This window comes from Triturus cristatus, chromosome 1_2, assembly GCF_964204655.1.
Source record: "Triturus cristatus chromosome 1_2, aTriCri1.1, whole genome shotgun sequence".
Classification (NCBI taxonomy): Eukaryota; Metazoa; Chordata; class Amphibia; order Caudata; family Salamandridae; genus Triturus; species Triturus cristatus.
In genome coordinates this window covers 69,222,621-69,237,597 of record NC_140580.1, presented here as the reverse complement: position 1 = coordinate 69,237,597, position 14,977 = coordinate 69,222,621, and the positions used below count along the sequence as shown (strand labels likewise).

The following is a 14,977-nucleotide window of genomic DNA, read 5'->3' as shown; positions in this document are numbered from 1 at the left end:
TTATTTTTTTCTAACTGCTGGTCATAGCAAACAGATTGCTGTTATTAGGACATATGCAATTAATGCACTAAATACATAAGTCTTGGTGAATACTTGGGCCCCCATTGTTATTGGTAGAAGTGTGAGACTGCTGACCAATATTAATTTCAGGGATTCTCATAGATTCCATAATTTTCTTCTCCGAAATATTAGGAAAATCAGTGATTTAGCCAAGGTTTGGTGTTTGAAGGGAATTCTGGGTAAGAGAAGGTATTGAGAGCCACGCAAGCTACAGCACCCTAGGTGCCTTGTTTTCACAAATGTCTGGGCCTAGCAGAGTTCCCTGGGTGCCGACTTAGACCTGGCCCATGTACCAAAGATATCCACATGGCCACAACAGGTCAAATTGCAAGGCAAACTCTTAATGTTTTCTCGAATGCTTTGGAGGATTTTAATTTCACAGGCGATAACACAGTCACACAAGTGGGGTACTACTGTTATCCAGAAAAGTGTAGGAATGCAGTGTGGTAGGACATTTGTGGATCCACGCATATTTTCTATTAGTGTGGTTTGCTTTCACTTTTGCTGTGCTGTGACATCAACATGATATGCAGTACAGCGAAACAAAAAAAGACTAGAGGGAACCACTTCCATAGCCTCCAAAAACAAACTTTGGAAAATAAATGGTGTTTTTATGAAAAGCCTTTTCTTTTCAAATAATGTGGATGATCCATTGGCGTCCACCACACTGTTCAATGGACATCAACGGGTCGTCATTTGCCCTAAAGTAGTTAAAACCCACCAAATCCATGCAGCCTGATATTTTGTGCAACAAGAATGGACAACAAGCTGCAGGGATATAATGGCCGCATTGCGCTAATTTCTTTGTTCCATGGTAATAGAGGACCTCTCTAGTTCTAGAAAGCCTGAGGCTTCTGGGTTAGGGGAACAGTGAAAAACACAGTGGCTAAAGAAAGGTGGAGTTCTATGTGTATGCCAGTGATGCTCTCTAATCTGTGTGTCAGCCCTTCTCAAACAGCGCGGAGATGCGGTTAATTCCACAATGTATGGATAAATGTGCTCCTCTGTCCACAGCCTCACAGGCACCACTCATCAGGAATATCCCCTATTTTTGCAGGAGGACCCTAATATAATAGATGTAATCTAGAATCTTAAGCTATATCAAGCGGTAGCGTGTCTTAAGTGCTGCAGTCCTTGGGAAGTGAAACACATCCCCCCAATCTTCATCCTCTTTCTCACTCATGTCCTCCTACCAGCTGGCACATAGGGGCTCTAAGCCCCCCTACGTGTTTCTTAACAGTGTCTGGTAAGTAAGGGAAATTGGTTTGGTGAGCAACGGGCTATCCTGCTCCCCATCCAGAAGAGATGCCAGTTCAAGATGCTGACCCATGCACACAAATCCCTTCACAACCAGAGTTCAGCTTACTTCAACCATCCCCTGAACTTCCACCAGCCCACCCAACAACTGCACTTCCCCTCCCTCACTCACATTCCCACATTCGCTGAACCCACAGCAGAGGTTGTTCCTGTTTCTACCTCGTCACCAAGTCCTGGAAAGACCTCCCCCTCCACCTATGAACTTCACCATCACTCGTGGACTTCAGAAAGGCACTTAAGACCTGACTCTTCGACCAGAGACATCAGCACCTGGATACCCCCAGTGGTGAATAGCAGCGCTCCATAAGTACTGTCTAATTAATTGACTGATTGATCCAGCAATCTTTACTCCAAGGGAGAGGTATCCATAACTTCTGACGTGGGTAGCACCACCACACTCAGCACACAGTGGGTGCCGCATTTGGAGCTACTTAAAATCTTGGGATGCTGGAATATTGTATTCCACCCTAAGATGATCAAAGGGGACAATCCCATTGGTATACCACACCTCTGTGAGGGTTTTAATTCCTATATCATCCCACTTCCGGAAACCTGAAAGACCAGGCACAGCACCAAGCAAAAGAGGGGTCTTATAGGTTAGTCTCCTATTCCAATAAATTTTTCTATTCTGCTTATGCCAGAATACTAGTACCATTCTTGTCACCTGGGAGACAGTCTTAGACACTCTCTCGCCGTACAGTACGTGCAGATAGCCTTTTTTCCCTAGCGCCTCCCAGTCCAGGTGATAAGCCAGGTCATCTATCTGCGTATATGCACATCAATTATTAACACTGATCTGAGCGGCCTCATAATAGTGCCTTACATTCGGGATTGTAATGCCACCACTTCTGGGGCGGCTCCTCTGTTAAGGCGGAGGAGCATCAAACCACTAATTAAAATGCCCCCAGATAAAAAATAAAATGGTAATAGACATTATGATGATTTTAGTTTTCTTTGACTCTGCAAACCCCTGTCCTAGGCAAGTCTCAGGACAGGGGTGGGCCGCTGCTGACTGGCAGCAGCAGAGAAGAGTTATGGGCTGGGCACTTTAAAGTGCACATTTCTCTTTGGCCAGCCATCATGCACACTTCAAACCTCTCAACCCAGCTGTCTTGGACTGCTGGGTTGAGACCGAGCATAGGCCTCCAGTGCCCTTTGGAGAGCTGAGAGCGCCTGTTCCATCCAATCCTGGCATTGCTTTCATGCCGGTTAGGGCAGCGGCAGGATTGGTTAATGAAGTTGGCTGGTCCATTGGAGAGAAGAACACCGGGATGGAGTGAGGATGTGTAGCAAGGTAAGTGAGTTTACTTTCATTAAAAAAATGTCTTTTATGTGTATTATGCCCTAAATCTCTGAAATGCATTACATTACCGTTTTAAAGTTAAACATTTTACCTTTAAAACGATAATGTAATGCATGTTGGCATGAATTTAGTTATACATTTTTGCGCCCATTTGCCTGCCCCCCTCCATAGCTGGCAGCCGTCACTGCAACTCACACACAGAGCGCTGAAGAGTAGACAGGGCTGCCCTCATTGCACCACCCTGCCACAGTCACGTCCCGAGCAATGCATCAACCGCCTGATAGAATGACCCAGGGATGCCATATGGGCTGTTTTGGAGAAAATACATGAAGCACGGCAGGGCCACCATTTTAAACAGTGCCGCTCTACCCATCATGGAGAAAAGTCAGCACCCCCCAGTGTTTTAACATCCAACTCCACTCTCCTGTACAAGATCATCCTCGTAATGGCAGTCCTCCCCCCTGGAAATCTATAATCCCGGGTATTTTAAATGGCTCTGCTCGTTCCTGAGAGGCATGGGGCGACACCTCATCTTCCCCATGTATTCACTGGGAAGATCAATTACTATTCTCAATTAGATCGAAACCTGGAGTAGTTCCCATAACTCACAAATATTATACCCACTTTCTGGTCCGGGTTAGTTAAATATAACAGAATGTCATCTGTATAAAGAGAGATTAGATCTGCCCATGTGGGGTCCCATCTCCAATTTTCAATATTGGCATCAATGCACATCCTCTCAGCAAGCAGTTCCATCTCCAACGCAAACAACCTAGATGACAGAGGACAGCCCTGACTCCTGCCCCTCCGAACCAGGAATTCTGGGGAGAGGATCCCATTTACCTTAAGCCTTGCCCTTGGATAGTATAGAGTAAGCTGTCCCAGGCCAAAAACTTTGCCCCCAAGCCCATCTTCTCCAGGACTGCAAATAGGAAGGGCCACTCCACCAAGTCAAAGGCCTTATGAGCATCAACAGAGACCACCACCAGCGACACCCCTACCTCTTTGGTGGCTACTTTATTATTCTGGAGCCTCTGAAGATTGAGTCTGGTAGATCTATGAGGCATGAACCTATTCTTGTACGGGTGGACCAAATCCAAGATAACCCCCCTAGACCTGTTGGCCGAAGTCTTAGCCAAAATGGTGGCATCTATTGTGAGAACGGAAATAGGTCAACAGGAGTCCCACCTCTCTGGAGGTTTCCCAGCTTAAGAATAGGTATAACTACTGTCATCCTCAAATCCTATGGGAGCTCCCCAGTCATGTGGGCATCTACGTACATCTTATGCAGTAAGGCCACTGTGTTTGTGGACAGCCTCTTCATAAGCTTCACAAGTATCCCACTGGGACCCAGGGCCTGCCCAGCCTGAAGCTGGGAGTGCGCTGGCTGTATCTTGCCCTCCATCAGTTCCTCCTCTAACTCTGGTGTTCATCATCCTACAGGGGCAGTCCTTAGCAAACTCCCAAAGATCAGAACCTTGGGCAGGCCATCTCTCCGCACAGAAACTCCGCAGGTATTCTGCCATGTCCTCCGCAATTCCTTTGTTGCATGTTACCCTTTTTTCTGCAGTGCCCACGATCTCTGTGATGTGTGATCTTTCTGAATCCCTAGCTGCCAGCCATGCTAGTAGCTTGCACGCTTTGTCTCCCGCTTCATACATCCTGACATGTTTGGTCATCCCTTCCTGCCTCAACTAATTGGTCACCAAGGGTTGAGTGGAAATTTTAAGTGGAGTTTTTAACTGATCATGTTTTTACCAATACAGCTGGGCCCAATGTGATTGAATTCAATGCACAATTTTGCCCTTATTTTCTAAAAAGGATCTGAGTGTAAGACCCCAAAATTACCTTGCATAGTGGTCTTTGAAATCCTATTACGGTCTAACCATTGCTACTTGATCCACATCTCTATTTACAAATTGCTTAACAATGGAAACCCCCTTGTTATTTGTTAAAACATACTCTTGGTGAAAAGTACTGATACCTTTCCTTTTAATGCATATCAGCTATGACTACACATGCTGGTACAGTCGCTGGAAAGTGCAACCTACTTGCTGAGAAGCCTAAGTTCTAATATTCTTGTGATTTGGCTTTTAGTTTACATTTAAATAAGACAGTCTCTAAACTGTTTCATAACATCAAGCTTGCAATTTATTTGCACCTGTAGTAATGCTGAACAATTCCTCTGCAAGTAAATATTTTTAATTTCTAATACACATGACATGCTTCTGTGCTTTCTATATTCACCACTAATAAAAGTGCATGCTAGTCCAGGCAATATTAGACACATAGAGGATGCCACCTTGAGGATTCTATGCAAGGAGTTTACTGCATGTGAAAGAGAGGAGAATGGCCATAATTCCAAATGTGAAGGGCTCTGTAACATCCAAATGGGAGGTACAATGCAAGCAGCATCAAAGTGAGAGGTCATCACAGAGCAGGATCCTAGCTGCAAATCGTGAAACCACCATTCAACTCCTACGAGGCTGTACTGATTCCTGCCAATCTATTGCTACTCTATCTGTAAATGAAACTCGTGTCCTCAGCCAGGTCAGAGGCCTTGAACGGAGCCATCCCTGGCTCACACAATCACCTATTTACCAAGACTACCTGCCAATCTTGCTGGCTGATGTCTGACAAACGACTTCTTTTATACAGCACTGTTCGCACAACCTGCCCGTAACTATGTGGGGTGTATGCCAATGTCGGAGCCTGCTTCAAGTAAATGCAGTTTTGACTGGTGCTTTTGATCAAATGTAGGGGTGGATGATAAATGCCAGTCCACCTGCAGACGTTTTCTCACTCCTAGTTATGCTTGTAATGAAGAGTCCTGGTAAAACTCTGCCAACCGCTGCATGGCAGAGTTTTTCTCACACATAGCTTGCCAATGTTAAGTTGGTGAACGTGAGCAAGAATTTGCCTCCCCATGTGTGATTTTTGGGTACTCGAATGCAACCTGGTGAGATTTTCTCAGCATGAGTGTTTGCGGCAGCTTGTGACCATTCGTATTGAGAAAGCTGCAGTTTGAGTAGAAAATCTACTTGAGTGACATAAATAAGGAGCACCCTCAGGAGCGCTGTGTAGTGCCATTCGGGTTGATTTTACAGCATGAAACAAGCTCCCAGCACTGGAATCAGTGCGAGCAGTGCAACCTGCTGAATTTCACCCTCTCGCGTAACTACACAGAATCCCGCAGATTTTTTATGTAACCCTGCGGAATTCCATCAAGTGAAACTCCGCAAGTTTTGCCAACCCCTAATCAAATGTCATTGAACTATTCATATTTTGTCACAACCTTATAGTGAAATTCATTGTGGGGCCTTCCCAACTTCGACTGCAAAATGACATTTAAATTCTATTTCGTTTTCACCATTGTTGCATCCTTACATTACATTACATTACATTATTTAAAGCACACTGTTCACCACTAATTTCTGAAAATGTCCATGATGGATATACCCCAAGCTTTCTGTAAGGCTTTTTTACATTAGTGGTGAGTTAAATTAAAACTTCAATTACAAAGTTGGGCAGAATTAGGAAACTGCACACTTTACAAAGCAGATTAAGATTTCCTATCCGGCAGTCCAGGTGTAATGAATTCCTGATGCAGAATGTCTCAGGTAGGCCATCCTCCAGCAACCAAATGTTGAGTGTGGAGGCTGGACATCCACCACCTCAGGTAAGAGGTGTGCAAGGGAGGATTCTGAGCTGAGGCCAGTATATTTTCTTTAAAGAAAAGAACTTCATTTAACATGCCTTAAAAAAATCTACAAGTTCCTTCACATAGAATCACACAGTGCGCCTGTGAAAATCGAAATCAGAATATCGATGGTACAGAATATTGGATCCAAGATATATAACCATCATAAATCTCATGGATCTTGTGTTGATAGATGAAGAAAATCGGATTTTATCATTGGGCTTATCCTTTTGAATACAAACTAATTTCAATTAGACACAAACTCAGATTGATTTTTTCAAATATACCAGGAAATTGAAGCTCAAAAAATTATTTCACAATAGGAGGCAAGTATCAGAGAAGAGCGAACATGGCTTACAAGAAGTTGACGGTCTGGAAGTTGGGGACATGGAGGTATTATGTGATTTGCAAAATCTTGAATGGAAGGGTGCGGGACTGTCAAGTACTACGAATGTGAAAGAAACTGTCGACTTGATAGGTTTGAATATCTTTGAGAGTGAAATGTCAGATTTTAAACCTAAATCAACCTTCACCCCGAATACCCCGAGAGATGCAATCGATATGTTCTCCGATCAGGTAATCAAAGACCTCAAAGAGTTAGCAATCACCTCTAGTAAAACATTCCCTAAAGAATATGGTCAATTTGAGAAAGCTTACCATATGATCATAAATAAGATAAAATCAAGGGATGATGTGGTAGTCCGACAGGCGGACAAGGATGGGAACATAGTGCTCTGGTCCCTAGATGCATACAATGCCGAGGCTAAATCCCAACTAAGAGACCGTCACTGTTATCTCAAAGTACCGCAAAGTAATTTGGAAGAGGTGAAGCTTCAACTTTGGAAGGGGGATGGGGTTGCTTACACAAGTGGAGTATCTTTTTATGAAGGTAGAGCACCCAAGTCACCCCTATTCTGTATCTAATATCGAAAATCCACAAAAATAAAGAGACCCCTCCAGGCAGGCCAATAATATCTGCAATTGGAAGCCTGTTTGAGCCCACCTCCAGGTATCTTGATTCTTTTTTACAAACCTTTGTCTGAGCACTCCCAGCCTACATTCAGGACACCAGGGATTTTTTAAATAAAATCTCGAATGTGCGCTGGAAGGACACTTATTATTTGATGACATTAGATGTCACTAGCCTATATACGAGCATAGCTCATGATGATGGTCTCCGTGCAACCCAACACTATTTGAATACACGCCCTATCAGCTTGTACCAACATTCAGGAATGCTGATAGAAATGTGCAGGTTATGCCTATGAAACAATCACTTCATGTTTGGAGGGGAGAAATATAGGCAGCTTCAAGGCACGGCGATAGGCATCTGCTTCGCCCCCAGCTATGCTAATTTGCATATGGGCTGGTGGGAGGATCAGGTGCTCAGGGTCCGGTTTGCCGAAGAATAGAACAACAACATTGTAACATGGACCTGGTTCATAGATGACTTATTTGTGATCTGGGACGGTTCCCTGGAAACAGCAAAGAGGTTTGCATGTGAATTAATGCCAATGGTCTAAATCTGAAATTCACAGAAAGTATCAGCAAGACATCAGTGGCATTTCTGGACTTGGAGGTATATATTGAAAAAGGAGAGATTCATACCAGAACGTTCAGGAAACCCTCAGCAGGAAATACAGTCCTTCATGCTGGGAGCTTTCATCCTCAGAGGCTCAAAATGAGCATTCCTTATGCTTAGCATCTGAGGATGAAGCGCAACTGCAGTGAGGCCCAAGCTCTAACAGAGGCACAGAATTCCATAACTAAGAGATTTGTTGAGAGAGGCTACAATCCTGCCATTCTTGATCAAGCCAGAATGAAAGTCACCTCCATAGACAGACATACACTCTTAAAACCAGATGTTGAGAAAATCAAGGTGAAGAAATCTGGTGTACAGAATCAGATAAGGATGATCACGGGATACAGGGCCTACCAGTCTAGAGTGAGAGATAGTCTGTGTAGGCACTGGCACCTAATACAGCGAGACCCGGTACTAAGTGAGATGGTATCCCGAAAGCCCATGATCACCTTCAATAGAGCGAAATCAATGAGGGGCGAACTGGTAGTCAACAGTCCTGAAGTCAGCAAAAAAGCAAGCTGGTTGAAAAGTGTCCCAGGTTTTCATAGATGTTCCAAATGCAAAGCGTGTAAGATCGGACACAATGAGAAACAAGTGATGTCACCACTATTGTACAGCCCATGGAAAATCAGACAGATTCTGAACTGTAGAAGCGACTATGTTGTTTATATCTTGCAATGTACATGCCCAAGGATGTACAGAGGCAGTACCATTCATATGGTCCATAGCCACATTCTACAGCATCTACGGGCTGTCAAGAATAATGATGAGAATTATGTGGTGGCTCGACATCTAAATGAAATTCACAAAGGGAACTTAGATGGTTTGTCCTATTTTGCCATTGACCAAGTCCCCAAACTCAAAAAAGGAGGGGATAGAGAGGGTAGACTTTGTCAATTGGAGTCCAAGTATATCATGCTATTTAACACAAAAATGCCAAATGGACTGAACGTTGAGGAAGATCTGCACGTCCATTAATGTTAATCCAGTTATTCTTTTCTCAGATTTTAATGGCTGTATAGCAGAGTGACATTTCATGCTGGAAGGCAGGCATTGAGTAGGGATAGTGTCAGTAATGAGACAAATGAATTGAAAATTGTTATTGTTGAGTCACATTATTTTTATGAAGCTGGAAGTAATGATGGATGTCTTGCAGTTTGAAATTTCAATTATATCCTGTATGGGCAACAGAAAGATAAGCCAGAGCCTGGTGAGAATGTTGTGACTGTAAATGTAAATGTAAATGTCAAGGTACTTATAGAGCGCACTGTCACCAGACGGACACCTTGCAGTGTCGCCTTTGCGGTTTCCTGGCGCTGATACTCATACCGCTGTGGAACCCCTCCTGGCTTTCCCTGTGAAGTGTCCACTCCTGGGCACCCCCAGGTTGAAGCCAGGCATCCTTAGCGCTGTTGGGGCCGGTGTTTATAGTGATGAAAACAACTGGTCTTTTAGGATATATTATAAGTACTGTGATGCACTAGCACTTTTATATGAGATGTGAATTTGCACTATTCATGAATGCCAGTATAACAGGACTTGGGTTGCATTTGCACCAGATATTGGAATATTGGCAGATGTATGAAATGTTTAAATGGATTATTAGTACTGTCATGCACTAGCACTTTATTGTGGAATTTTAAACTATTTTGACCAAGAAATAATTGGACCAGAGTGCTTATAAATTATAGGCACTGATAGTCATTTAAAACTTTCTCTCTTCAGATCGTGGTATACTGCACCCGAAAAGAAATTTGGATAATGGCCCCAAGATAATTTTGAGAAACCGTATATGCACATAAGAGTGCCATCCAATACTTTCTGAAATATGAGGGTTCGACAAACTGGAGTCTTCATAAGTATAACAATGTCCCTGACTGTATTTTAGTATGAAGCAGTTATACGTTGGGTTTTAGATCTTTTCTTTTTAATGACAATTGTGTTTTTATTATTATTGAGTAATATATTACATAGTAATTCATGAATTCTGATGAAAATGTGATGTTTTTTGCATGACCAAGTGAAGAGAGAGTGATGCACACAATACAATGATACCGTGCCTCTGATGTGAGGTTGTAACATTGGTTTTCAGGCACCGGCCCATGAATGGACTTTTTAACATGTGCACCTATCTTCAAAAACACTCATGGATAAATGAGGAAAAGAAAGTGAACTCTTGCACTTGCACTTTCTTTGTAACCCAACGCTGTAAATAGTTAAACAATGAAATTTTAATTGTTAACTATTTTGATGAAGCCATATATAATTTTAATGTATGGAATTAATTATTAATGCCGTACCTCAATTATCGAGCACATCAATGAAAATGTTCAAACAAAATAAGTGACTGTAACTGTTTGGATGTGCAGATAAGTAAGTCTGTCTTCGTGATTCATTGAACAGTTTCCGGTCATGTGATCGGATCACGCTGCTGTTTTTTTAATTTAAATGCACGCAAACAAGGAGTGATCACTGTTTGATCAAGGCAGTTGATGCCGAAACGTGTCGCAGCGTAATCTTGGAATAAAGACGTTATTGCCAGAAACCTCCCCGTGTCGGTGTCCGGTTCATTCTGCAGGGAATCGGATGTGGTGTACATATATATATATATATATATATATATATATATATATATATATATATGTATATATATGTATATTCACTGAAAAAACCATAGGTTTCACACATGTTATAGTTAGCTGTACATTTCACTCGTAAAAAACCAATGAAATTCCCCCGTTATAGTTAGTGCAGGCAACTATAACTCACGCGACCGCAATCTTCTGCTGATGCTAATACTGTATTTAGACACTTATTTGCCCATGTCTTCTTCCATTAAATTTTAGCTATACATATATTACAAATATTTTTTTTTCATAAAGACACATATGTCATCAGCAGAAGATTGCGGTCGCGTGAGTTATAGTTGCCTGCACTAACTATAACGGGGGAATTTCATTGGTTTTTTACGAGTGAAATGTACAGCTAACTATAACATGTTTGAAACCTATTGTTTTTTCAGTGAATTTGCAAGGTTTTTTAAATGCTAATTCCTAACTATAGTTTGGGGACCCCTATATCAATGCTGGGTGGTTAGGATCTCAAGAAACTGCCTCTTTAGACATTTTTTGGCATCGTTTTTGCTGCCCAACTCAGAGAGCGAGAGAGAAAATGGCGGCCGCCGCTTCCTGGTTTCGACCAATTCGAATGTTTACTAAGATCTAACAGCCAATCAAAATCGCGCTCGCGCACGCCACCGTACGCGTACGGTAAGCGCACCGTAAGCGCACCGTAAGCTGGCTCAGATATATATATTGATTTAAAGGCTATTTTCTCGGAATCTACTGAACAGATTTACACCAAACCTACAAAAGGCACTTCCTTGACCTGAGGACTACCTCTCTGCCAAATTTCAAGTAATTCTGTTCAGCCGTTCGGGCTGTAGCTGTGTCTAAAGGTCCTATGGAAAAATGCATGGGAAAAACGCGTTTTGGGACCCCCCTTTTATCTCAGCCCCCGCTTGACGAATCCCCCCGAGACTTTCAGGGTAGGAGCGGAGCGTAGCGCCCCACCTATTTTGAAAAATTCGCGAGGATTCGTCGACCGGCGTCAAAGTTATTCAAAATAGAATGTTGCAGATTTCCTATGGAAACGTGGTCCTAACTATAACTACCTACTGGCAACCGCCAGTAGGATATATATATATATATATATATATATATATATATATATATATATATATATATATATATATATATATATATATATATATATATATATATATATATATATATATATATATATATATATATATATATATATATATATATATATATATATATATATATATATATATATATATATATATATATATATATATGATGCACAGTTCCCGGTTACTGCCCTCCACACTTGCCTCCGCAGTATCCACGGGCAAACTCAGGAAGATGGCACAGATGCAGCCATGGAATCAAGGTTTCTAGTTTTTATTTTCATTTTCATTTCCACCAGCAAAGTGCACGTGCATTTAGAAAAAGACAGACGGATATATAGATATAACTTCAAGGTACTTGTATGTGGAGTTAGGAGTAGTAAATCTTTACTTTGTTATATGCACTTACCTTTCGATAGTCTGTACCTTTTTCCCTGCCAGTATCTGGGAAGAAAGAACCTATAGTGCACAACTTTCATGTCTGGTCATATTCTGCTAAAAATATACTCCTGGCTTTGTGGGCGTGTCTCCATGGTGGAACTTACAACAACTAGACAGAGTAATAAAGCAGCAAAAAAGAGTCATTGCCAATCTGAGAGAAAAGAGAGGTGTAACTTAAACAAATTGGTACTCAAATGGAAAAAGACAAATTTGTTTGAAGAAACTAAACTAAATGGATAAGGAAAGAGCATGGAATTTCTTACTGAAAAATCAACAATGGTACAACTGAGTGCAAGCTGCTCTTCAGCTATAGAAATGCCATTCCACACAAACATACGTAATTAGAAATAACAAGAAAGAATAGACATGTCAAGAAGGGCACATTGCTGGCTATAGATACTCACAAGAAACAATGAAGAAGTACTCACAGCCAGAGAGAGTTCCTTCCCTGGGTGATAACACCTGTGAACTTGGTAAGTCTGCGGGCGTCCACTTCGAACCACTGTTGCAGATCACTGCGTCCAGCACACCAGGCCCCATCAAACATGTCGTTCTCATTCACGCCAGCCTGAAATAAAAAAGGGTCACCTAAGAGTGTTGAAAAGCAGTGAACACATATTCTGGTCAGGTGCCTCCAAGGAATACGGAAGCCCAGAGCTAAACCCCAATCACATATTCATTGAGACTGATAGGTGCAAAGAGCCATTAGGCGCCCTCAGGCAAAGTGTCCTGTTTCTCCTGGGATCTGTACAGGTAAAAGGATTCTCTCCTTTTAGGAGGTCTCCCTGTGTGCCTATCTTGCCACACAGGACCGGCTGTAGGAACTCTCGCCTCAACAGGGTGCCAATAGAGGAAGGTACAGGAAGGGTAAACGGGGCAGACAATGTAGCAAAGGTTGCAGACCAGTGCAAGTTTGAAGGATCCATAATCCTAGCAGATACCGTGGGTTTGCACTAATGTTTCTCCCAGGGTCATCTACTGATGATAGAGTATAAGGAGGCATGTCCAATTTTTCAGAGCACAGGCAGCCAGGAAGATAACCTGTGCTGTGCTTATCACATCAGCATTGATGTAGTGTTTGCTTTGTTTCTGTCTGGTGTGACTGTCACTCACTATTTTCTGACATTCTTTTATGTATAAACAAGTTGATGGACAGAATGCAGAACAATGTCATACATTCACCCCAGTACAGAGATCTGGTCCTAAATCCATCGTTTTTTTGCTCACCATGCCATTCCAGTTTGAACCCAGCCATATGCAAATCAGTCTTGACCCTGTGCCTCATGGAAACATTCCAGCCCGAAATGCCAAGCCAGGTCCTGCCTGGACTGGAAACAAGCATCCTAGGACCGGTTTCGGGGTTTCACCCCTCTTCAGCCAGGATAGTTTGATTCCAGTGGCATGGAGAGCACGGGACCCACGTCTGGGCATACACGTCCCACACGGGGTGACAAATGCAAAAACAGCAGTTGATGGACAGAATGCAGAACAATGTCATACATTCACCCCAGTACAGAGATCTGGGCCTAAATCCATCGTTTATTTGCTCACCATGCCATTCCAGTTTGAACCCAGCCATATGCAAATCAGTCTTGACCCTGTGCCTCATGGGAACAGTCCAGCCCGAACTGCCAAGCCAGGTCCTCCCTGGACTGGAACCAAGCATCCTAGGACCGGTTTCGGGGTTTCACCGCTCTTTAGCCAGGATAGATTGATTCCAGTGGCATGGAGACTGGGGGTGAATGTTTTGATTTGTTCTGCATTCTGTCCATCAATTGTGTGTCTTTTGCTTCCTTGCCCTAAGTGCGTTGGGTATGCCCAGACATGGGTCCCAGGCTCACTGTGCCACTGGATTCAAGCTATCCTGGCTGAAGAGGGGTGAAACCCCAAAACCGGTCCTAGGATGCTTGTTTCTGGTCCAGGGAGGACCTGGCTTAGCAGTTTGGGCTGGACTGTTCCCATGAGGCACAGGGTCAAGACTGATTTGCATATGGCCAGGTCTAAACTGGGGTGGCATGGTGAGCAAAAGAATGATGGATTTAACCCAGATCTCTTGACTGGGGGTGAATGTTTTAATTTGTTCTGCATTCCGTCCATCAGTTGTGTGTTTTTTGCATCCTTTTATGTATGCCTTTGATTATAGACAGTCACCCTCAGTCCACTCCAGATCTGTCGCCTTCACTTTCAATGTAAGGTGCTTGTGTAAAGCTCCAGATGCTATTCGGTGTGGCCAGAGTACAAGATAGCAGAATCAGGCCAGCTCACTCGTGCCTCCGGATTTGAGAGGATTCTTAAGGAGCGATGCTAAGGTACTCAGACAACATTTGAGTATCATCTTGCTTTGGTGGTACCTCCCCCTTCCTAGTGAGGAACTTGCTGCATCGTCTCTTAGTGGATGAATCCCTAGTCCATCAACGCCGTCTCCGCGTCCTGCTTCAACACCCTCCGTATGCTCCGCAGGATATTCAAATGGATCCCCCTCGACACGAGAAAAACCGTTACTCAGGCCCTCATCACCAACAGACTCGACTACGGGAATGCCCTCTACTCAGCAACTACAAACAAGCTCCTGAGACGACTCCAACGCATCCGGAACGCCTCAGCCCGACTCATCCTCGACGTCCCCCGCCGCAGCCACATCACACTCCACCTGAGAGGCCTGCACTGGTTCCCCGTCAACAAAAGGATCACCTTCAAGCTCCTGATCCACGCACACAAAGCACTGCACAACACTGGACCCACCTACCTCAACAACCGACTCAGCTTCCACACCCCCACCCGAAGCCTCTGCTCAGCCAATCTCGCCCTCGCCACAGTCCCCCGCATCCGAAAAACCACCGTCAGCGGCAGATCCTTCTCCTA

At 43.3% G+C, this 14,977-nt stretch overlaps 1 protein-coding gene across 1 annotated transcript in view; it reads right to left on the bottom strand.

Moving 5' to 3' along the window:
* Positions 1-14,977, bottom strand: part of CPXM2 (carboxypeptidase X, M14 family member 2) — a 381,585-nt gene that overhangs the window by 241,580 nt on the left and 125,028 nt on the right. The window contains exon 4 of the mRNA XM_085601678.1: positions 12,544-12,683. Within this exon, the coding sequence (XP_085457804.1) occupies positions 12,544-12,683 (140 nt within the window). The remainder of the gene's footprint in view (positions 1-12,543; positions 12,684-14,977) is intronic.